The sequence below is a fragment of the Natator depressus genome, chromosome 12 (genome assembly GCF_965152275.1).
Source record: "Natator depressus isolate rNatDep1 chromosome 12, rNatDep2.hap1, whole genome shotgun sequence".
Classification (NCBI taxonomy): Eukaryota; Metazoa; Chordata; order Testudines; family Cheloniidae; genus Natator; species Natator depressus.
The window spans coordinates 3,292,463-3,315,406 of NC_134245.1; the positions used below are offsets into that span (position 1 = coordinate 3,292,463).

At 52.7% G+C, this 22,944-nt stretch overlaps 1 protein-coding gene across 2 annotated transcripts in view; it reads left to right on the forward strand.

The window, feature by feature from the left end:
• Positions 1 to 22,944, forward strand: part of HYDIN (HYDIN axonemal central pair apparatus protein) — a 443,011-nt gene that overhangs the window by 340,435 nt on the left and 79,632 nt on the right. For both annotated transcript variants that reach the window (XM_074968344.1, XM_074968343.1), the window contains 11 exons: positions 4,930 to 5,113; positions 7,210 to 7,351; positions 8,588 to 8,756; positions 10,502 to 11,176; positions 12,539 to 12,754; positions 13,936 to 14,129; positions 16,116 to 16,298; positions 18,244 to 18,363; positions 20,041 to 20,200; positions 20,298 to 20,470; positions 22,655 to 22,853. In XM_074968344.1, coding sequence (XP_074824445.1) covers positions 4,930 to 5,113; positions 7,210 to 7,351; positions 8,588 to 8,756; positions 10,502 to 11,176; positions 12,539 to 12,754; positions 13,936 to 14,129; positions 16,116 to 16,298; positions 18,244 to 18,363; positions 20,041 to 20,200; positions 20,298 to 20,470; positions 22,655 to 22,853 — 2,415 coding nt within the window. The remainder of the gene's footprint in view (positions 1 to 4,929; positions 5,114 to 7,209; positions 7,352 to 8,587; positions 8,757 to 10,501; positions 11,177 to 12,538; positions 12,755 to 13,935; positions 14,130 to 16,115; positions 16,299 to 18,243; positions 18,364 to 20,040; positions 20,201 to 20,297; positions 20,471 to 22,654; positions 22,854 to 22,944) is intronic.

Sequence of the window (22,944 nt, forward strand, 5' to 3'; positions counted from 1 at the left end):
CCCCTGGGGCTGTCTCCTTCCCGTTTCCAGCAAATGACCCCCAGGGAGCGGCCTTTGTGTTTCCCTGCCCCGACCTACTAGGGGCTGCTGTCTTCCCTCTGCCGCCCCCTATTGCCCCAGGATTAGAGGCGGGCCATGTGGTGCCAGCCCATCAGGTGCCCTGTCAGGGGTCTGCACCCTGCCTGGGTGGGCCACGGGGCTGTACCAAGGGCCCCGTCGGGATGACCAGGAGACAGTAACCCCACCCCCCCATTGGCTGCGAGAGGAGCTGCAGGAGTTTTTAGAAGACGTCCGTGGCTCCCGCAACAAGGTACAGCTTGCTCCCAGCGATGGGGAGACTTTCATCAGATCCTCCGGGCCGCAAGGGCCCTTATGGGGGAGGGTAAAAGGACCAGGAAGCAGGCCGCCGCAGCCTACCAGCGGGTCCGCGGCTTCCATGACTTGTTGCTCACATGCGGGGTAGGTCATGGTTTGCTGCGTGGCCCAATGGGGGCCGCGAGCATCCCTGCCGGCAAGGATCCCCCCCAGCCCTCCTCATGGCTCCACTCATCTTTGCAACATTGAACACCAGGGGCTGTAGGATGGGTCTCCGCTGGTCCCAGGGGTTCTCCTTCCTTCGGGAGGGTGGGTACTCTGTGGTCTTCCTGTGGGAGACGCATACTGATCCGGCCGCCGAAGACAGCTGGCGGCTGGACTGGGGGGACAGGGTCTACTTTAGTCATCTCACAGTTCATACAGCTGGAGTGGCGACCCTCTTCTCCCCTGACCTACGGCCCGAGGTGCTGGGGGTCGCCGAGGCTGTGCCAGGCCGCCTGCTGCACCTCCGGGTCCATATGGAGGGGCTCGTGGTCAACCTCGTTAACATCTATGCCCCGACATCGGGCCCGGAACAGCTGCAATTCTATCAGCAGGCATCCGCCTTCCTCGGCACCTTGGAGCCTCACGAGTGCCTGGTCCTGGGCGGGGACTTCAACACCACCCTCGAGGAGCGGGACCACTCAGGGACCGAGCAGTGCCCGGCTGCCGCGGATGTCCTGTGGGAGGTAGTCGAACACCACTCCCTGGTGGACATCTGGCGCGACCACCACCCGGATGACATTTCCACATTCACCTTTGTCCGGGTGGAGGCCCATCGGTCGCACCACTCCCGGTTGGACCGCATTTATTTATCACGCTTCCACATTTCATGAGCCCACTCCTCCAGCATCCGCCCGGTCCCATTCTCTGACCATCACTTAGCCACCGTGACAGCCTCCCTCTGCGCGGAGGGGCCGGGGCCGGCCTATTGGCATTTCAACAACAGCTTGTTGGAGGATGTGGGCTTCATGACGTCCTTCCAGGAGTTCTGGCTGGCCTGGCGAGGGCAGCGGCGTGCCTTTCCTTCGGCATGGCAGTGGTGAGAGCTGGGGAAGGTGCACGCCTGGCTCTTCTGCCGTGACTACACCCGGGGCGCCAGCCAACAGAGGGATGCGGTGATAGAGCAGTGGGAACGGGAGGTCTTAGAGCTGGAGAGGCATCTGGCCGCCAGCCCCGAAGATCCGCCCCTCTGCGGAGCGTGCTGGGAGAAGCGGGAGGAGCTCTGGGCCCTCGAAGATCATCGGGCCCGGGGCGCCTTTGTTCGATCCCGCATCGTCTCCTTCAGGAGATGAATCGCGGCTCCTGTTTCTTCTATGCCCTGGAGAAAAGGAGGGGGGCCAAGAAACACGTCACCTGCCTTCTGGCAGAAGACGGCACCCCCCTCACAGATCCAGTGGAGATGTGCGGGAGGGCAAGAGTCTTCTACCAAGCCTTTTCTCCCTGGATCTGACCGATCCTAACGCTTGCAGAGTGCTCTGGGGGGAGCTCCCTATGGTCAGCATGGGCAACTGAGACTGGCTAGAGCTGCCTCTCACTCTGGCTGAGTTCTCGGAAGCCCTCTATCGCATGCCCACCAATAAATCTCCAGGCATAGACGGGCTGACCGTGGAGTTCTACCGCGTGTTCTGGGACGTCCTCGACCCAGACCTAGTCACTGTCTGGGCTGAGTCTTTGCGGAGCGGGGTCCTCCCTCTTTCGTGCAGGCGAGCCGTGCTCCCCTTATTGCCCAAGAAGGGGGACCTCCGCGATTTACGAAATTGGCATCCCGTCTCGCTCCTCAGCACGGACTACAAAGTCGTGGCAAAAGCAATCTCGCTGCGGCTAGGGTCTGTGCTGGCAGACGTGGTCCACCCAGACCAGACCTACACCGTCCCGGGACGCAGCATCTTTGACAACCTATATCTGCTCCGGGACCTTTTGGAACTCGGATGTAGGGATGGTCTGTCGTTCGCCCTCCTGTCCTTGGATCAGGAGAAGGCATTCGACAGGGTGGACCATGGGTATCTCCTCAGCACTCTGCAAGCGTTTGGCTTCGGACCCCAGTTTGTGGGTTTTCTCCGGGTGCTGTACGCCTCCGCAGAGTGTCTGGTCAGGCTCAACTGAACCCTGACCGAACCAGTCAGCTTCGGGCAAAGAGTACAGCAGGGGTGCTCCCTCTTGGGCTAGCTGTACGCTCTGGCGATCGAGCCCTTCCTCTGACTCCTCCGCAGGAGGTTGACGGGGTTGGTGCTGCGGGAGCCGGAGCTGCTGCTGGTTCTGTTGGCGTATGCTGGTGATGTGCTCCTTGTGGTCCAGGACCCAGGGTGTCTGGCTGCGGGTGGAGGCTTGCCAGGCCATCTAATCGGCAGCCTTCTCCGCTCGGGTCAACTGGGTCAAGAGCTCTGGCCTGGTGGTCTGGGACGGCTGGCAGGCAAGCTCCCTCCCACCTGCGCTTCAGGCCATCCGGTGGAGTGCGGGTCCGCTGCTCTATCTCGGCGTTTACCTTTCTGCCACACACCCTTCTCCGCCGGAGACTGGCACAATTTAGAGGGCAGGGTGATAGAGCGGCTCCAGAAATGGACAGGAATACTCCGGTGCCTCTCCCTTCGAGGGAGAGTGCTGGTGCTTAATCAACTAGTCCTGTCCATGCTCTGGTACCAGCTCAACACCCTGGTCCCGGCCCCGGGTTTCCTGGCCAACCTCCGGACATTGATTCTGGAGTTCTTCTGGTCAGGACTGCACTGGATCCTTGCAGGGGTTCTCCATCTACCCCTGGAGGAGGGAGGGCAGGGCCTGAAGTGTCTGCACACTCAGGTCCATGTCTTCCGCCTCCAGGCCCTGCAGAGGCTCCTTTATGGTGCAGGTAGTCCGGCGCGGAGCATACTGGCACACGCCTTCCTGTGCCACTTCCGAGGGCTCCGATACGACTGGCAGCTCCTTTATCTCCATCCGAGAGGTCTTCCACGAGACCTCTCTGGGGTGCCGGTCTTCTACCAGGACCTCCTCCGGACCTGGAAACTGCTTTCAATGACCAGGTCCATGGTGGCCACCGAGGAGGCAGATCTCCTCGCAGAGCCCCTGCTACACAACCCCCAGCTCCGCGTGCAGGTGGCGGAGTCCCCCTCAGTGCACCAGAGGTTGGTCCTGGCAGAAGTCACAAGAGTCGGAGACCTCCTGGACTACGACTGGGGAGACTGGCTGGATCCCCTGACGCTTGCTCAGTGCATGGGGCTCTGCAGACCTCGTACTCCCCAGCACGTACTTCAGAAGGTGAGGGCCGCTTTGCCACCCGCTGCTCGGGTTTACCTTAACCGGGTCCTGCACGAGGGCACGCCTTGCCCACCCTCCACCCCAGGCCTGCCGGACCTTTCCATCGGGCCCCTACCCCGTGGACCCAACCAACCCCCCCACCCCTTCACCGTGAGCCGGCTGCACAAGCTGCACCCGGTCTGCTTCCAGACCGTGCCAAGGAAACATCTGTACACACTTGTGCTCCACACCCTTCACGTCCTCACCCTCGCATCCCGCCCTGATACAAAATGGCAGGACCTCCTGCCACCTTTGGAGGGTGAGCAGCCCCAATGGGCCAGCCTGTATTTCACCTTGGTCCCGAAGCCCGCCGGGGATATCAGTTGGCGGCTCTTTCATGGAGCTGTGAGCACAGGCGTCTTCTTGGCGCGGTTCACCCCTGTCCCAGACACTTGCCCCTTTTGCGGCGTGAGGGAAACTCTGGCACACATATACTTGGAGTGTGCCAGGCTGCAGCCCCTGTTCCGGCTCCTCACGAATATTTTATTACATTTTTGGTTACACTTTTCTCCTCACCTTTTTATTTATGCACTCCCTAACGTGGCCCCACAAAGTCATGGGACCTCCTGGTCAACCTCCTGCTGACTCTGGCTAAAATTGCCATCTATAAAACCAGAGTGAGGAGGTTGGCCGATGGAGTCTCCTGTGACTGTGGGGCCTATTTCCGATCCTCGGTCCGTTCACGTATCTGGGCAGAGTTCCAGTGGATGGCGTCCACTGACTCCCTTGACGCCTTTGAGGAGCAGTGGGCGCTGTCCGGGGTTCTCTGCTCGGTGTCTCCATCCGGTTCCCTTCCTTTGACCCTTTGACCACACTTCTGTCCCTGTTATTTCATTAATTGTCCCCCATACTCATTTGGTGTCCAGATCCTGTAGATCCCCCTCTTAGGCTGTTCCCAATAGGAACACTTTCCTGTAGCCATCTGGCCTGACCCTGTCACATAAGGCAATGGAGAGACAAGCCAGGGCAGTAAGGGGCATAGAGAGAGAAATGTGCAGAGAAAAGAAAAACAGGTGCAGATGTGCTGTTGATCTGCTCTAGCTCAACCAGAAATTTTGAACTTGATGGCAGAGTCGCTGGGTGAGCTTCTCTGGCCTGTGCTGTGCAGGAGATCAGAGGAGATGATCAGAGTGGTCCCTTCAGGCCTTAGAATCTGTGACTATTTCAGACATTTGGGGATAGTGCTTGCTAATATGTTTTTACATCAGAGCAGTTTTATTTGCTGAGGAGAATACTGTGTACCCATTAGGATGGATTTATGCCCTTTGTGTTCCACATTCACAGCTGAGTGACTGCTATCGGGGAGTGGTGTTTGATGGACTAGAGACACTCTTTGCCCGCAGTATGCCTTCTGCTCTCCTTTGCCTGCTCAAAGCGATCAACAACCGGCGTTACATCTACATGGTGAACCTGTTCCAGGATTATGCTGCCATGAAGGCTAGGGAGAAGGCCAAGAAAGAGCAGGAAGGTGAGAAGGATTCTTCTGTGAACCCCCTGACACTCACACCTCTAACATGTCTGTGTGTCTGTCTAGACATTTCTAATAGTGGCTGTCAGCAAACTGGGGGGTGGGGGGGGGAGTTTTCCACCTCAGAAAATTTTGACCAAAACAAAAAAAAATTGTTTCATCTGCATTTTCAACAGAAAATTTTGATTGGCGGCGGGGGGGGTGTGAAAATTCAGATACCAAAATATTTCAATTTGGAAGTGTTACCGTGGTGCCTCATGGGAGTTGTAGCTAAGGTATCTCGTGCTCCCATTCTCCTTTCTAGGCTAGGGTCCCTGTCAGACTTCATCTCCCATGATGCATCACAATCTCTCCTTTTGGAGACAGGAGGCAGTGCACCCAGGATGTGGTGCATAATGGAAGATGTAGTCCAGTTCAGGATCCTGTCCCTTAAAGACAAATGGGGACACAAGGTAACCAAGCTACAACTCCCATGAAGCACTGTGACAGAATATACAAGATGTTTTTTGCAGGAGTGGGTGGCTGAGATTCTCTGGCCTGTGTTGTGCAGGAGGTCGGACTAGATGATCATAATGGTCCCTTCTGACCTTAATATCTACGAGTCTATGAATCCATGTTCGGACATTTGGGTTTTTGACAAAAATTGACTTTTCCTGCAGAAAGCAGACGCTTTTCTCAGCGTTTTGGTTAGTCTTAAACCCAGTTTTCCATTGAACAGAAATTTTTCGACCAGCCCTAATTTCTAGAGTGCCTATCACCATATCTAGGCAGCAATACAAGCTAACAACCAGGATTCCCCTTTTTGGTCATTTCACACAAGTTACTGCAGCTTTTCACACCTGTATTCACATGATTTTAAATAGCACTTGAAAGGGTGTTTTATCCTTGGGCATAGTCACAGAAGGGGTACAGCTTTGTTTGAAAGAAAAAATCGAGCTTCATCGGTGGAAGGCTGTCCTGGCAGCTGGTGGCAGATGCTGGGCAGTCACTGCCAGGCAGCCCATGGGCAGAGCAGCGCAGGCCTGGCTGAGAGCTTGGCAGGGAAACAGGGTGTAGGTGGACTGTTTTTAGGGGCATATTCTCAGAGCCTCCTAGGGTGCTGGGGACACCAGCAGTAGAAATGGGAAAGAGAAATTCTCATAGAAGAGATCGGCACAGTCCAGGTGCCTGGGATGAATCTGAGCTCTAGCTCTGTTTTTGGGGTAGCTATGAAGCTTGCATCAGGATCATCAAGTAGATCTGACTCTCTTATGGATTCTTTGGGTTCCTGCTGTCTCATGGGACATTCACATAGTTACGTAAGTAAAAACTGCTGCCCTCCCTCCCTTAGCACCTGTAGTTTTAGAGCCAAAGCTGCCCCGGGATCCAGCTTCACAATGCACAAAATACAGTGTGGCCAGCAATGTAGGACTCACAGGATCTGTCTACACTGCAGTGCAAGCCCAGGGCTGGCAGAATTCAAGTCAGCAGACCCAGGGTTTGTTAACTTGAGCTTGAGCAGCTACACCCATTTGTAACCCCAAGGTAGGAATTGTTTAACCCTAGGCCCCAGCCTGGGGCTCCAGCGTCTACACTGCATTATGCGGGCTCTGTCCAGCCACCCAACTCCCGGACTTCCTAGCGCTCTCCTAAAACGTGGCCGCTCGTGGAGCAGTGTGGGGAAACTTGACAGTCCAGAGGTCACAGAGAGTTGACCCATGGGATTATGGGATACTATTGGCAGATTCTCAGAGCAGGAGTCCAGTGGGGCTGCATCTATGCTGCAAAGCAAGAGGGCTTGAACCCTAGGTCCCAGCTTGACTCAGGCTCGGACCCTCCACCCCCATGGTGTCCTGGGAGTCTGGGTCTGAGCCCTGGTTTAGTATGATTTGTGTGTGGACGGAAGGGGGGTAAAGTCTGAGTTCAAGCTCTGGGCTTACAATGCAGTGTAGATGTACGCCCCCCCAGCACCTAACTCAGTGCCTGCTAATCGGAGCAGGGACACACACCTTTGTGTGACCCTGGGGCACTGCACAAGCTGGCTCCGGGAGAGGGCCTGTCCTGAGCACTGAGCTATGATTTCAGCTGGTGCATTTCTCTGTTTGGCTGCATGACAGAACAGGAACGGAAAGACGCCATTGCGAGGGAAAAGGCTCGTCTCCAGGAGATGGATGAGGAAGAGTACGATGCTCTCACTGAGGAGCAGAAAATTCAGTTTGATAACGAACTGCTCCAAGCGCTACGGGAGCGGAAGAAGAGGTGTGTGAACTGTCCCTGGACAGCCGCCTGGGAGTGCTACTCCACCCTCCACGTGGGACACGTCTGTGCTTGCCTGTTGTTTCTTTTCCTGTGCCATGCACTGGCACTACCTGCTTTTCAGTTGGTTTGTCTGGTTTTACCAAGTAGGAGTCATGGTTCTGAGTGGGGGTGAGTGGGACGGTGGGGAGAGTAGCTCAGAACAGCAGGAAGTTCTGTTTCTCCTCAGTGGTTCAGGAAGTGGGAGGAGGAGCTCACAAGAGGTGATGGAGCCTCTGCTCTCACATAGTAGGAGACTCGTAAGGCCCAAATGACTCTCCTGCTTTTACTCATTGTGTAGGTTGTTGGCCAGAGGATAGCGTGCTGGATGGGGACTGGGGAGACCTGATTTTTAGTCTTGGCTAGGCTTCTGGGTAACCTTGGCAAGTGACTTCCCCTCTCTGTGCCTCAGTTTCCCCATCTGTAAAATAGGGATAATGATACTGACCTTCCTGTGTAAAGCACTTTGAGACCTGCTGATGAAAAGTGCTGGATAAAACGATGTATTGTTGTGCTTTAATAATCCTAAATTAAGGACAACACTGAAAATTCAACTGTAACTCTTCTAGAGACACAGAGAGCTCCTCCTATTCCTTGAAAATCACATATGAACTATATTGGCTCAGTTTCACTGTTCTTTTCACAGTAGATAAGTCCTTACAATGCTATTTGCATAGTACCCCTCTCATTGACTTAATATGCATAATGACACTGGCCATAAATATTAACTGTAGCCAAAGGGGTGTGACATAGAGAATTAGGTTCTGATTCAGGTAATCATCCTTATTCAGTAGGGACGCTTATGCATATGCTTAACTTTAAGCATGTATTTAAGTCCCATTTAAGTCAGTGGGACTCAGGGTCATGCTTAAAGTTAGGTACATACTTGAGTGCTTTCCTCAGTTGAGGCCAAATTTTGTTTCCCCAAAAAGAAGAAGAAAAATCAATGTGTTTGTTTTTAAATTGACGTAAGCTCAGTTATATATTGTGTGGACTTCCAAGTGAATGGCTGCATTATTGACCTGGAAGCTCTGCAGACTACAGGAGGTGAGACTAGATGATCTGATGGTCTCTTCTGGCCTGAGAATCTATGGAGCAAGGCCTCAAGTTCAGACTGGTGTTCTAAGAGCCTAGATTTCCTAGGGCTGCGGCAGAGCTGAGAGTTTATGATGAGTGAGTTTTCTGTCTGCTTTACTGAAGGGAGCTGGAGAAGTTGGCTCGAGAGCTCGAGGAAAAGAAGCACCAGCAGGAACTGGAGCGTTTGCGAGAAGAGGAAGAGATGAGGAAGAAGACCAAGCGGTGGAAGAGGGATTCTGGAAAAGAGAAAGATGAGGCCTTGGGAAAGAAAAGCCAGCTGGGAGGCAAACAGGTATGTGGTTGTGCTAATAAAGATGTTTAACTCTGTCTCTGCACTGACCCTGTCATGTGACACAAGCCAGCACCACAGCAGCTGGAGGTTCAATCACATGTAATTTGCTAGGCCAGGGAATCCGTAGCTCATGATGAATATATTACATGGGTCTGTTCTTGAAGGCTGTTGGGAAACTTGAGCTCGTGCACGGCACTGTGCTCTCTCAGTCAGTGCATTTCCCAGTTGAAGCATAGGACCCCGGTCTCTGTAGACCACACTGAGTTCTAGTTCATTTCCAGGTGCAATTGCTCTGGTTGGTTTTGACCTAGAAAGTGCATGTGCTTTTAGTCCCTGGTATGTTGGAGCTGACCTTTTCTGCTCATTTTGCATGGTGACATCTGATCTGCTGTTCGTGGCAAGCCATAGATTCATAGAGCTTTGGGCTGGAAGCACTGGACAGTGCTCAGCTTCCCGCCATGGTCTGACAGGGTGTCGGAGTTCCCTCCCCACTCTGAACTTTGGGGTACAGATGTGGGGACCCGCATGAAAGATCCCCTAAGTTTATTTCTACCAGGTTAGGTTAAAAACTTCCCCAAGGCACAAATTCTTCCTTGTTTTTGGACGGTGTTGCTGCCACCATCAAGTGAGTTAGACAAAGATTCAGGAAAAGGACCACTTGGAGTTCCTGTTTCCCTAAAATAGCCCCCCAAGCCCCTCCTCCCCCTTTGCTGGGGAGGCTTGAGAATAATATACCAACCAAATAGGTAAACAAGGTGAGCACAGGCCGGACCCTTGAGTTTTTAGGACACTAAAAACCAATCAGGTTCTTAAAAGCAGAACTTTATTATAAAGAAAAAAGTAAAAGAAGCGCCTCTGTAAAATCAGGATGGAAGGTAATTTTACAGGGTAATAAATAGATTTAAAACACAGAGGATTCCCCTGTAGGCAAAACTTTAAAGTTACAAAACACAGGAATAAACCTCCCTCTTAGCTTAGGGAAAATTCACAAGCTAAAACAAAAGATAATCTAATGCATTTCCTTGCTTTACTTACAATTTTTGTAATCTTAGATGCTTATTTCAGGTAGGGTTTTAGGAGAGGTTTTTTTCCTGCCTGGTCCCTCTCTCTGTCCCAAGAGAGCACAACAAAGAGAGCACAAATTTGAAAGGATCTTCTTCCCTTATTGGTCCTTTTGGTCAGGTGCCAACAAGGTTATTTGAGCTTTTAACCCCTTGCAGGTAAAGGAGGGATTTTATGCTACCCTTAGCTGTATGTTTATGAGACAGGGCCGGAATAACTTTACATTCAGGATATGCTGCCAGGTCTGTACATTCACTAGAGCCCGATTGTCAGAGGTGCTGGGCACACACTCGCCACATTGATTTAATTGAAGTCTCCTGCAGGAGAGAGTAATTTTGTCAGAAACCTGGGCTTGTCCAAACCACTACCCTCATTGCTGGCATCTCGAAGTCAGACACAGGAGAAAGCAGTAGCCTTCCCATTAAGAGATGCTGAGGATATCAACATGCAGGGGATGCAATAGCCCTTGCACACTTGTTGTGGGAAGGTTCTGTATCAAATAAGCTAGATTGGAATCTCTTCGGCACAGTGCCCAAATCTTTGTTCTGTGTCTTTGCCGTGCCTAGCACAATGAAGTCCTGGTCCGTGCCCATGACTCCTAGGCGCTACGGTAATACAAATAATAAGCTATGAGTTAGTACTTAAAAATGTTCCCTTCCTTTTCCATAATCCTGACCTTATAGGGTGCCAGTATCTCCACCGTCAATAGGTCGGACCTCAGGCTGAATGAAGGGGTGGAGAGGAAAGTGTCTATGAGAGAGCGTCCAGATTCTGTGGCATGTGACAAGGAGGACAAGAAAAAGCGGAGCAAACTCATTTTGCCAGACGTCCTGCCACTAGGGCTGATGCCACCCTCAATCCCAGAGCAGGAGGAAATGGAAAAGGAGGTGGTAAATGACAGTGAGAAGAACTTGACACAGAGGTTTAAAGTCTATGAGGCTGCGCAGAGGGAAATTGTCCAGATTCTGTCACTCTGGGACCGGGTGCAGGGTGTCCAACTGCCGCCTCCAGGCCTCGAGGAGACCCAGCATGAAGCAGAAGATCAGCGTCAGGCTCCATCTGGCCGCAAGGGCCGGAAGGACAGGGAAAGGGAGCGTCAGGAAAGACTGGAGAAGGAGAGAGCCGAGAGAGAACGGCTGGAAAAGGAGAGAGCTGAGAAGGAGCGCCTGGAAAAGCTAAAGGCACTGGAGGACTCTAAGGTGTCTGGGCTGGAGGGAGAAGGGGAAGAAGGAGCAGACAAAGACCAGGATGGAAAGAAAGACGTGGGGGTGCCATGCTTGGACTTCCAGGTACTGAACTCAGAGGACTCCAGTGGGAAGAGGATCTTGGAGAGTGGCAAGCTGCCAGAAGTAGAGCAGGTAAAACCACTGTCTCACATGGTGAGCAAGAGCATGTGTTACTGGGCTCTGGAGCGCTCTCTCAGCCTAGGGTTGCAGTGGTAAAGCTCTAACGCATGGGTATTTGTTACATACATTAGCCTCCAGGCTCTGAAACTGGAGGCTCAGTTTTGCAAGGTTCTAGTCACCTGCTGGGAGGTGGTGGGAGTTGAGGGAGCTCAGCATCTTGCCGGATTGAGCCTAGTGAGGATTGTGCAAATCACATAGCCTCTTTCTGCCTTGGTTTCCCCCGCTTGGGGGTGGTGATTCCCGCAATTAATAAAGTTTCAGTGCTGCGTGTCTGACAAGCACCTCAGACTGAATAAGTGCTAAGTGGTGTTATCCAGTATTATCCCCATCTTTGTTCTTCCACTTTCATTTTCTTTTCCTCCTCTTCCTATTTCTCCTTTTTATTCTCCTGCCATCCTCTTTCCTTGAGTTTCTCTACTTTCTCTCCTCTCCTCTTCTCTGGTCCTGCCACCCTGGCTCCTCCTTTCTAAGGGAATTATCAGCACCACAGAGTTAGCTGCAAATGGCACAAGAGCCAGGCGGATCATGGGGCCACAGTGCTGAGCTCTGTAACTCTTCCCAGGTAACTGACTATGCGAAAGATTTCTTCCCAGAGGCATGCAGGAAGGATTTCCACAGGCTGGCAATGCTCTGGGCCTTCTCCACTACACTTACGCAGCGAACCCACTGTCACACCTGTCTCCTGGGCAGCAGTTTAACACTCCATTCCTCTCTGTAGAGGAAAGAGTTGGAGGTTAATGATTAAGGCTATGATTTAGTCATGGGTATTTTTAGTAAAAGTCGTGGACAGGTCACGGGCAATAAACAAAAAGTCCTGGCCCCGATCTGTCCATGACTTGTACTATATTAATACGCCTGACTAAACCTTAGGTGCTCTGGAAGGGCTCCCACAGCTGCTGCTCTGATGTGGGGGCTCTGGCATGCCACCGCTGCTGCTCAGGGTGGAGGGCGGCCTGGGGCACCACTGCTGATGCCCCGGGGTGTGGGGCTACTCGGGGCCCTGCCGCTGCTGCTCAGGGTCGGGGGTGGCTCCGGGCAGAGGGCAGCTCAGGCTCCTACTGCTGCTGGAGGGGGGGCGGCCCGGGGTACCGCTGCTGCTCCTGGACTGCTGCTCCGGGGCAGCACCCGGGACCAGCTGCCTGGGGCCACCTGAGCAGCTGAGGTGGCCCTGGGATCAGCCACATGGGCCACTGCAGAAATCACAGAGGTCTGAGAAAGTCATGGAATCCGTGACTTCCGTGACCTCTGTGAAAGTCTCACAGCCTTATTAATGATGAATGAGGCATTAATGAAAGGCTTTCTCTCATGGCTTAGATCCTGGATGGCTTGGGGCTCGGTCCCTCAGGGCCACCCATCCCTCCGACCGCCTTTTTCTCCGTGATTCCGTACCCAGAGAAGCGGATGGCTCCTGTGGCAGGAGAAGCTCTCAAGCACTTCACCTTCGTTGTGCCCGAAGATATGAATATGGATGAGGAAAAGAAGGATGCAGAGGGCAGTGCAGACGCTTCTGTCGCTGTCCCTGTGGTGAAGGTACAGGGCTAAGTGGAAATGTTGCTTTGCTGTCTTTTGCAGAAGGTCCTGCGGTGATGGGAATGATCATGCTGGTGAGCTGCAACACCTGACCATAAAGTGAAATTAGCAGCGGAGAAATGACATGTCCCTGTGTCTAGGAAGATTTGGACTGACATCAGTCTCTAACCATATGCTGTGTTTGTACAGTGCATTGCACAGTGCAGTCCTGCTCCCTGACTGGGGTCCTGGGTGTTGTGGTAATGCAATTAATAAATAATAGTAAACCTTAAGGCCGACATTTTCTGAAAGGTGTGTGTACTTGTGCACCTGATTTGCACACACTGTTACCAGGACTTCCACACACAGCCGACCCGTGGCACTTCCAACTGGTCAGTTCCCCAGGCAGTGTTCCTGATCCCTTGCAGAGTCATGGTAGTTGCACGTGTAGATTAGATGCACAGTTGGATGTGAACATGTTTGTGAACGTGTTAGCCATGCTGTTTCCTACCCACTGCCCCTGACATTGCCAACTTCTAAAGAACCACAGCTCCCTTGTTTGCTTTGCGGGTTAGTGCTGGCTTGTGAACCTGAACTTGGGCCTTAGCTGATTTAAAAACAAAACAAAACCCTCTTTCCAATTTTCCTTTAAATAAAGAACCATTTTCATTGCGGCTCAGTTCAGAGCACAGGGGGAAAATCTGTGTCAATCAGCAAAGAAGGGGAAGAGATGGAAGGGGAAGAAAAGCCTTTGATAAGACTATTATAAAGCATGAAAAGCAACAAACTAACCAACCCAATTGTTGTGGTTAGAATTTTACAGGCATTTCACAAGGAGAGATTTCCTTGATGAAACAAAAAAAACAAACAACAAAGGATCTAAATCCTATGCAGAAAGAAGCCATTAATCCTGTGTAGGGTGGATGCTCGTTACTTGTTATCTGTCCCATTGAACATGCTGGAGGCCTTATCTCAGGGACTTAGGGCTAAGGCACATGGTGACCCTAACCATGGACTCCTGTTGCTTAAACATGAGTGGGCACAAATAAGACCCTTGCCTCCATTCTTGGCTTCTCTTTCATCTCAGTGCCATTGCTCTTGGATCGGCGCTGTGGCGCCTTGGTAGAGTACTTGGCTGCCTCTTCTTTGGGGTCTCCTGAGCTATTTCTGACTGTCTTTCCTACCCTCACACTGGGTTGCAGGAAGAACAGATCACCCCAACCAGAGGCAGACTAAAGAAGGACAAAACAGAGCCCAGCCGTGAGGCTCAGAAGGACAAGCGCAGCACAGGCCGCAAGAAGGGTCTTCAGGGGCCAGGCCCTGGAGCACTGGCACCGCTGTCAGAGCTGGATCAAAGCAACTTCATTGGGGAACAATCCCAAGAAAAGATCCTCAGGTGAGCTACCAAGCAGCTGAGCCTGATGCCTTCTAGCAGGGAGCCTGATTAGCATGAGCCAGAGAGACCCGAGACCAGTGATGTTCCTTCTGCCTTGGGGATTTGTAGGGGTCTCACCAGGCCACTCTGCTCACTCAGGACATGTCTCCCAGGCATACTGAACAGCAGTGGGTGCTGCTCAATGAGAACGTGGATGATTCCATGTAGCAGGGAGGTGTTTAGGGCTCTTTGTTAGGGTTGCCAGGTATCCAGTTTTCGACCAGAATGCCCGGTCGAAAAGAGACCCTGGCAGCTCTGGTCAGCACCACTGACTGGGCCATTAAAAGTCCAGTCATCAGTGCAGCAGGGCTAAGGCAGGGTCCCTGCCTGCTCTGGCTTCACGTGGCTCCTGGAAGCAGTGGCATGTCCCTCTCCAGCTCCTACGCGTGGGTGCAACCAGGGGGCTCCACATGCTGTCCCCTCCCCAAGTGCCACCCCCGCAGCTCCCATGGGCTGGGAACCTGAAAATGAGGCAGGGAACAAAGCCACCTAGCCACACCTCTGCATAGGAGCCAGAGCGGGGACATGCCACTGCTTCTAGGAGCTGCTTGAGGTAAGCGCTGCCCGTAGCCTGCACCCCTGACCCTCTCCCGTGCCCCAACCCCCTGCCCCAGCCCTGATCCCCCTCCCGCCCTCCGAACCCCTTGGTCCTAGCCCAGAGCCCCTGCCTGCACCCCAAATCCTTCAGCCCCAGCCCCACTCCAGAGTCTGCACCCCCAGCCAGAGCCCTCGCACCCCACACCCCCTGTCCTAGCCCGGAGCCCCCTCCTGCACCATGAACCCCTCATTTCTGGCCCAACCCCGGAGCCCACACCCCCAGCCGGAACTCTCACCCCCTTCCGCACCCCAACCCCCTAAGTCAGCCTGGTGAAAATGAGTGAGTGAGTGAGGGTGGGCGGGGGGGTATGGAGTGAGTTGGGGTGGGGCCTCAGAGAAGGGGCGGGGCAAGGGTGTTTGATTTTGTGCGAGTAGAAAGTTGGCAACCCTATTCTGTGTATGTCTCATTCTTATGCTGGATCAGTCTGTTGCTCCCTCCTTAGCTGTGAGAGGTGCAGAAAGAGTATAATCGCTTCACTTCCATGCCGGTGACAAGGCTGGGCCATGTGTACAGGGAAGCAGGCCCACTCCCTGTACTCAGCACAGACCATGCCTTCTCCCAGCGCCTCCTCAGAGCAGATCACCTCACAGCGGCACTGCTCTTCAGATGGAGCCTCCTGCTTGCTGGGAATTCTCCTTCCTGGGTACAGAGGGCCAGCATCAGGCCCTGCTGCAATGCAGGTGCATTCTTCCTGCATGTATTGGGAAGGTTTATCAGAAGTCCTGAGGTTAATACTTCTCCCGTGGCTCCTCTGAAATAATCGAAGGCACTGAAAATAACTATTCTTCACCTCCTACCAACCTGCCCAGCTCCTACCAGTCAGGGCAGTGCCTTGTAGCACATCCTGTGGATCGCCCAACGCAGACTGTCAGACTGGCTGTGAGAGCAAATTGCTACGGTCCCGAAGCCCCACTGCTGAGAACGCCATGCCTCCAGTGGGTCATGGGAAGAGATGGCCTCTCGGGCAGCCGGGATCAGTATTCAAAGTGAACCCCTTGAATTTCTCTGGGAAGCAAAGAGGAAGCCGTTGTCAGAGAACTAGTGTAACGTCACTGAGCCAGGGAGCAGCCACGCCCTGCCCGAGCAGCCGTCTCTGGCTAGGCTTCAGGGGTGGCGCATGTAGAGCTCATGGTAGGAACCCGGTATCACAGTCACAGATACGGTGGCACGTTCTGCTCTAACAGGCGAGACACTTGAGTGTCCACAGTTTTGTTGCGTGCGAGTTCCTGACCCAGAAGCCAGTCTGGCAGGGTTCCTATGATTTTATGTTCTACAAGTTACCCCAGCTTTCTCAGTGTCTCGCCCTGTCGGGTGTCTGAAACACATAAAGGGTTCTCTCTCACCGCCAGGCTGAGCAGCTTCCGCTGGACGGTGCCTGCTAACGGAGAGGTTGTCATGAAGCTACACTTCTCCTCCACCATGGCAGGGCAGTTTGATCAGACCCTGAACTTCGAGATCCTGGGCACGCGCCGGCAGTACCAGCTTTACTGCCGAGGCACCTGCACTTACCCTACCATCAGCCAGGACCCCAGGTCAGTACCTGCATGCCTGGTAAAGCTGCTGGGCTACTCTTCTGAGCAGGTTCCCTGAGGTCTAGAGGGAGCCTGAGCTGCTGAATCTGACACCACCTTCCCGCCTCCCCCATCAGTGTAGAGTCCCTGTCGACTCTGACAGGGGGGAAGCTGTGGCAGCTCACCAGGGCCCTGGGTGATCACTCAGGTGACCAGCTCCTGCTGCGACAGCACCCCTGCCACCAGTAACTGAGCTGGTTAGTCACCTATGTCACACTCCGACTGCAGTGGAGACGTCCTCTTCATTGTTGTAACTCACATGCCAAGGGGCCAGAAGGCAGGAGAGTAGGAAGTAAAGCACAAAATTGGAGGAGAAGAGAATAGGCAAGTTAAAGTGGGACACCCCAGCTCTAATTTACACCGTGTTCCAGCTGCTGAGTGTTTGATCTCCCTGGCCTATCAGTGAGTGGTGTAAGTCAGTGGTTCTCAAACTAGGGGTGCTGCTTGTTCAGGGAAAGCCCCTGGTGGGCTGGGCTTTGTTTACCTGCCGCGTCCACAGGTTCGGCCAATCGCAGCTACCACTGGCCGCAGTTCACCACTCCAGGCCAATGGGGACTTCGGGAAGTGGCGCGGGCTGAGGGATGTGCTGGCCGCCCTTCCCAGAGCCCACATTGGCCAGGCAAGGCAAACCGTGGCCGGTGGGAGCTGCGATCGGCCAAACCTGCAGACGCTGCAGGTAAACAAACCGGCCCGGCCCGCCAGGGGCTTTCCCTGAACAAGCAGCGCCCCTAGTTTGAGAACCACTGGTGTAAGTAATGGAGTCTAAGAGTAACTGAGTCCGGGGGAGCTGGTTACAATAAGGCTAAAGGTTGAGGGTAGGTTAGACCCAAACACATCCACATTACAGGGCTGAAGCCTTGAGCTGTCTGGGGTTTAAATAAGTCCAGGAGAACACAAGTAGCTACTTATGTGACCCCCCAGTATCTGAACACCTCACGTTCTTTCATGTATCTATTCTCACAACATTCGTGTGAAGTAGGGCAGTGCTATTGCCCCATTTTATACATGGAAGTTGAGGGCAGAGTCTAGAGTTAAACCCAGGTCTCTGAGGCCCTAGGTTAGTGTAACCGCTGTCCTAACGAGCCTTCTTCTCTAGCTGCTGCCGACACTCATCTTTTAACCATGTTCTCCCAGCTTCAGGGAGCACCCATATTGTAACTGGTCTCCTGCTTAGATGAGGTTCAAGGGAATCCAACCTGAACCACTCTTTCCACATCACTTCTGATGAATCCCAATTACCAGCTGAATACTTAGGACACAGGGGCAGGGAACAGAAACGCAAAGACAGGAGAGTTTTACTATATAGGAATGGATGAACCTTGCATGGGACAAGTGGTGGATTTGTGGTCACCTTCGCATGGGAAAGAGCCTGCTCCCTGGCCTTGAGTACATTCAGCATGAGCCTCCAGGCAATGTCAGTTGTTGTGTGGAAGGAGCATGATGTCTCTTCTCAGCGAGATGCGGGATAGAACTGGAGCAGGAAAGAGGCTTGGCCTTATGCTGGTAGGGCAGGGAGGGAGGATAGAGGGTTTAATATCATCCTCCATGCCTGGGCTTGATTCTGCTCTTCCTGAGGGCGCTAAGGGTTACAGGAAACCTGGAAAGTCTGTTCCGTGGAGGATTTTTGATAGCTTGAAGTTTGATTTTGTTCTGATTTGAACTGAAAACCAAACATCTCCAAATTCTTGGTGACAAAGAATGAAGACTCCGCTCTGGAGCAGGCCACATGGAAGCCAGGGCTGCCAAGGAGTTGGGTGGGTAAGCTGTCAGGAAACCACACGTTTTGATTTCATTGCATCAGCAAATTCAGACGAGAGAATGTTTCACCAAAATTTTTCCAGCTACCTCTAGCTACAGGCTTGTTAGCTTCTGCAGCTCCTCACACCAGTCTGCTTTTCTGCTACAGGGTGGTATTTCCTCATCGGAGGAAGAGTGCGAAGCCTGACGACATCCTCTTCAAACAGTATGTGATGAGCTCAGGGGTGTTCCACTTCGGCCCCTTGCTCTGTGGAAAGTCGAGAGACAGGTACCAACAAAAGGAGCAAAGGTCTAGTCTCCTAGCACGGCTGCACGTTAGTTTGTTTTGTAGGTTATAGCTATACTAGAAAGTTTTACTTTTGCTGCCGACGTTGTTACAGCAGTAGAGCCCATGCACACGTGGCTGTTTTTGCCAGTGCTGTGCACGCTCACCCCGAGAGGCTGTAAGCAAAACCACAGACCATAAGGAAGGCCTACAAGGTTTTGTGACAAAGTTCCTGCTCTGCCTTGGAGGGTCTTGCGCTTATTGGCGGATTTGCTCGCCTTGGAGCTTCACGGCAGCCCTCAGCTTGGCCGTTTTTCTGAACCCACAGTCCAGGTCAACTCCTCCTGTGTCTGACCAGGAGTTGGGAGGTTTGGGGGGAACCCAGGCCCGCCCTCTACTCCGGGTTCCAGCCCAGGGCCCTGTGGAATGCAGCTGTCTAGAGTGCCTCCTGGAACAGCTGTGCGACAGCTACAACTCCCTGGGCTATTTCCCCATGGCCTCCTCCCAACACCTTCTTTATCCTCACCATAGGACCTTCCTCCTGGTGCCTGATAATGCTTGTACACCTCAGTCCTCCAACAGTCCACGTTCTCACTCTCAGCTCCTAGCGCCTCTTGCTCGTAGCTCCTCACACGCACACCACAAACTGAAGTGAGCTCCTTTTTAAAACCCAAGTGCACTGATTAGCCTGCCTTAATTGATTCTAGCAGCTTCTTGATTGGTTGCAGGTGTTCTAATCAGCCTGTCTTAATTGTCTCCAGAAGGTTCCTGATTGTTCTGGAACCTTCCCTGTTCCCTTACCCAGGGAAAAGGGACCTACTTAGCCTGGGGCTAATATATCTGCCTTCTATTACTCTCCTATAGCCATCTGGCCCGACCCTGTCACAGTTTTTAGTTGTTGCTGTTACTGGGCGGGGCGAGTGATTTATGCTGTGGTGGTGTTGTTGTTTTTAACATTAAAAAGTCAGTTCTCTTCTGCTTGGGAACTCTGTGGATGACTGGAGAACTAGTGGTGTTTTGTTGTCCCATGTAATTGAAATCTAAGCAAGTGACAGCCAAAGGGGATTTTTAGTCCAATTGTTTTAACATTCTTGCTTTTCTTCTGTTTCTTTAACCATTTAATGCCAACGCCTATTTCACACGTTGGAGAAAAGGGAGCCTTTCTCCAGGATTCAGCATTTCCTCCCCCACCCCTTTCAGTTAAGGTAGGAACACACACCTGAGACATCCAGCAAAACAGGGAACACAAGGAAATGTCCTGGTATTTCTCAGGTGAAAACCAAGCAGAAAAAGTGAACTAGTTTTAAACTATTTTAAAAACCCTATCAGACCTTATTTATTCCTCAGAAAGAAGCAAAACAAATGAACAAAAAAAGCCACAAGCCAGATCAATTTTTGGCACTTCTCCTTCAAATGGCCTCTGCAGAGTCAATTGATCCCACTCGCCTGACGCTGCAGAGGCCGCTTACAGCACTCAGGTACAAGGAAGTAACCCTCAAGTTTATAATGTTCCTTATACCAATGATGATTGTGATGGGACTATTTTATAACTTGTGTTAACAGGATACGGTGTGTGAACAGATGCATGAAAGGAGGTGCTGTACATGTGGCATAAGAAAGGACGAAGGTGCAGCACTTCCTATGGTCCGCTGTCTCTTCTACAGTGCATTTTATTTCCAGATACAAGGCCCTCCGATACCCCAACAACTCCGAGAAGATAACCATCCTCAACTCATCCCCTTTGGAAGCGGAGGTATTTTTCTGCTTCCAGCATGACATCAAGGCAAATACATACCTCTTGGATCCTCCCACCATGATGCTGAAACCCAGTGAGAAGCAGGTAGGAGACAAACAGGTATCGCAGTCTCAGAAGATTTGGGAGCCATTTTCCCCTCTGAATGAATGCCCTATTCTCTCTCTCCTTCTTGCCGTGCCAGGAGCTGAGCATATGGGCGTACCCCACCGCACCTGGCATATTTGATGACAGCATCGTCTGCTGTATTAAAGAGAATCCAGAGCCAGTGGTCTTCAGAATCTGCTGCCAAGGGGTTCGTCCTGAGCTGGAGCTCGACCGCAAGCAGTTGCATTTTGAGAAGCTGCTGCTGCACAGGTTGGGATTCCGAAGGGCAGTCAGAACATAGTCTGGAGCCTACTCTTCAGGCCAGGCCTTGTTTGGTTTTTCCGAGTTGCTTATTTTGACTCAAGGGCTTGCCTTTTATCTCCAGTTCCTCTCCTTATTCATTCCGGGTATGTGTATGCTGCAGCTGGGAGGCGTAATTCCTGGCACTGGTGGACACTCGTGCTCTAGCTCTGCTCAAGCTAGCACGCTGAATACAGCAGTGTGGCTGGGGCAGCATGAACGGGTCCCCCAGGGGGTCGGGCAGGATTGGACTCAGGCGGTTAGCCTGTGCTGCTTTGGCCACACTGCTATTTGTAGGCACTAGCGAGAGCAGAGTCCCCACGCGGGGAACCACACCTCCCCACTGCACTGTAGATGTGTGCTCACGGCGAGGGCAAAGCTGATAGCCTCTGGCTCTTCACGGCACCCTGCCTGCCATTACTGCGTAGTTTAACTGGTATATTGGGGGGCCAAAGCACGAGTGCGCATGCTGAAGCCTGTTCCCGGCTCACTGGTTCTGTCCCCTCCCTTGGAGGGCTACCTAGGCTGCGGGTTCCGGGACAGGACAGGACAGGCTAGCTTAGTGGGGGAGCTCCAGCTGCTACTGTCTGCTGTGGTGACCTGAGCACGGGAGCTGCAGCCACGTGGCTGCTCTGGCGCCTCCCAGCTGGGGCTGCTGCTGCAGCTGAGGGGACACCACACGCTGGGCTCTCAGTCCCCCCCAACAAACATCCCTGTATCTCCTTCCCTTCCCTCCCGTCTCCCTTCCGCTCCCCACCTCATATCCCTCCCCCTACTCCCACATCTCCTTCTCTTTCTCCTGCCCTATCCCCCACTTGCCCCATCTCTTCTCTGCATCCCCCCATGGTTGCACAGGAAACAGGCAAACAATAGGACCCAGGAGGCATCAAGGTAGCAACCTGGTGCATCTGCTCCATCCTGCTCCCCACCCTGGCCAGGCTGCCCAGCTTGCTCCGCTTGGCTGCGGGGTGCTCAATGCTCACAGAAATGGAGGGGAGTGGCACGCGAGCCCCATGTGCCCCCCTCTACCCCCCAAACTGCAACAATGTTTAGACTACACATTTTTATCCTTTGAGCTGGACTCTTTAAGCAGTCAGTGATATTGGGACTTTTCACATGTCTCTGCATTGGCTGCACCAATATGTTCCATGCTGCAGCTCCCAAGGGATTACTCCTGCATTTTAGCGCCTTATTTTCCAGTGCAGTGCTCCTGCCAGTTGCCCGTCCTTTAGCACCCTTCCTCCAGTGAGGCCCATGTCCCAGGGAACAGAAGGGATCCGTCTTCGCTTGTCTGGGTTGCTGTAGCTCAGTGCTCAGCTCTTCCACCTTCTCACAGCCACCTCTAGGCTTGCAGCATCTAACAGACCAGAAAGTGAGCCGTCGGGCTCTGCTCTGGCTTCTCCTTTACACCCATTGCAGGTCACCCTGGAGGCAGGGCTGTTTTCCTGCTCACCAGCCAGGACTGGAGCATGTTGACTCATTGCACGCAACTTGTCATCCCACGCCTCCTCAGCAAATCTGCCCCTCCACCTTCCTACTATTGAACGAATCCTTATCTTAAGCTTCTAACTCTAAATCCCACAAGTTCAAGTGATTAAATGTCACAGTAAAACAGTCAGAGAAATCAGAGAAATGTAGGGGTGGAAGGGCCATTGAGAAGTCATTTAATCCATCCTCCCATGCTGAGGCAGGATTACGTATACATAGACTATCTTGCATCAGTCCACTTCTCATTCCCTGTCCTCCCATGAATATCGATGAATACTTTCTGGTGCACCTGTTCCTAACTAGGGCTCTGGATGTGACCCACACTCATGCTGGTTCATCAGAATGACCCCCGTGCCCCCACTCCCATGAGTAGGAATGGAGCTAGTTAAAATGATCCAAGCATGTCAGATGTTGATCTGCTACTTAAGTTCTTATTTTGCTTGTGTTCGTTGTAACTAAAACTCTGTGATTCTCCCCAAAGCTTGAACTTAAGGTTCTGGAACATGCAAAGTAAGAAAGAACTGAATATGGTTAAATCCTGTGGGTCCAGCTGGATCGGTGTGATTTTATAGGCCACGTGAGACTGGATTGGCCTGGCCCCATTCAAATGCAAAACTAAAATGGCTGCTTTGGCAGCAACAGCTGAGTGTCTTCCTCTCCTTTTAGAAAGGACACCAAGATGCTTTTCCTGAGAAACACCTCCCCGATGCCTGTAGCCTGGCGGCTCAGCGGCCTGGAGAACCTGGGGGATGATTTCTCTGTCTCACATGACCAGGGCACCATCGGTCCCCGCTCAGAGTACTGCCTGCAGCTGCATTTTAAGGCTACAAAACCTCTCAACATTAAGAAGGTCATCCGACTGGAGGTGAGGCAGACCCTTCCCTCCCCAGCACCTGCAAACCCAGGAGCCCAGCCTTCCGACTCTTTGGAGGGCATTGGTGAGGCTTGGCACTAAG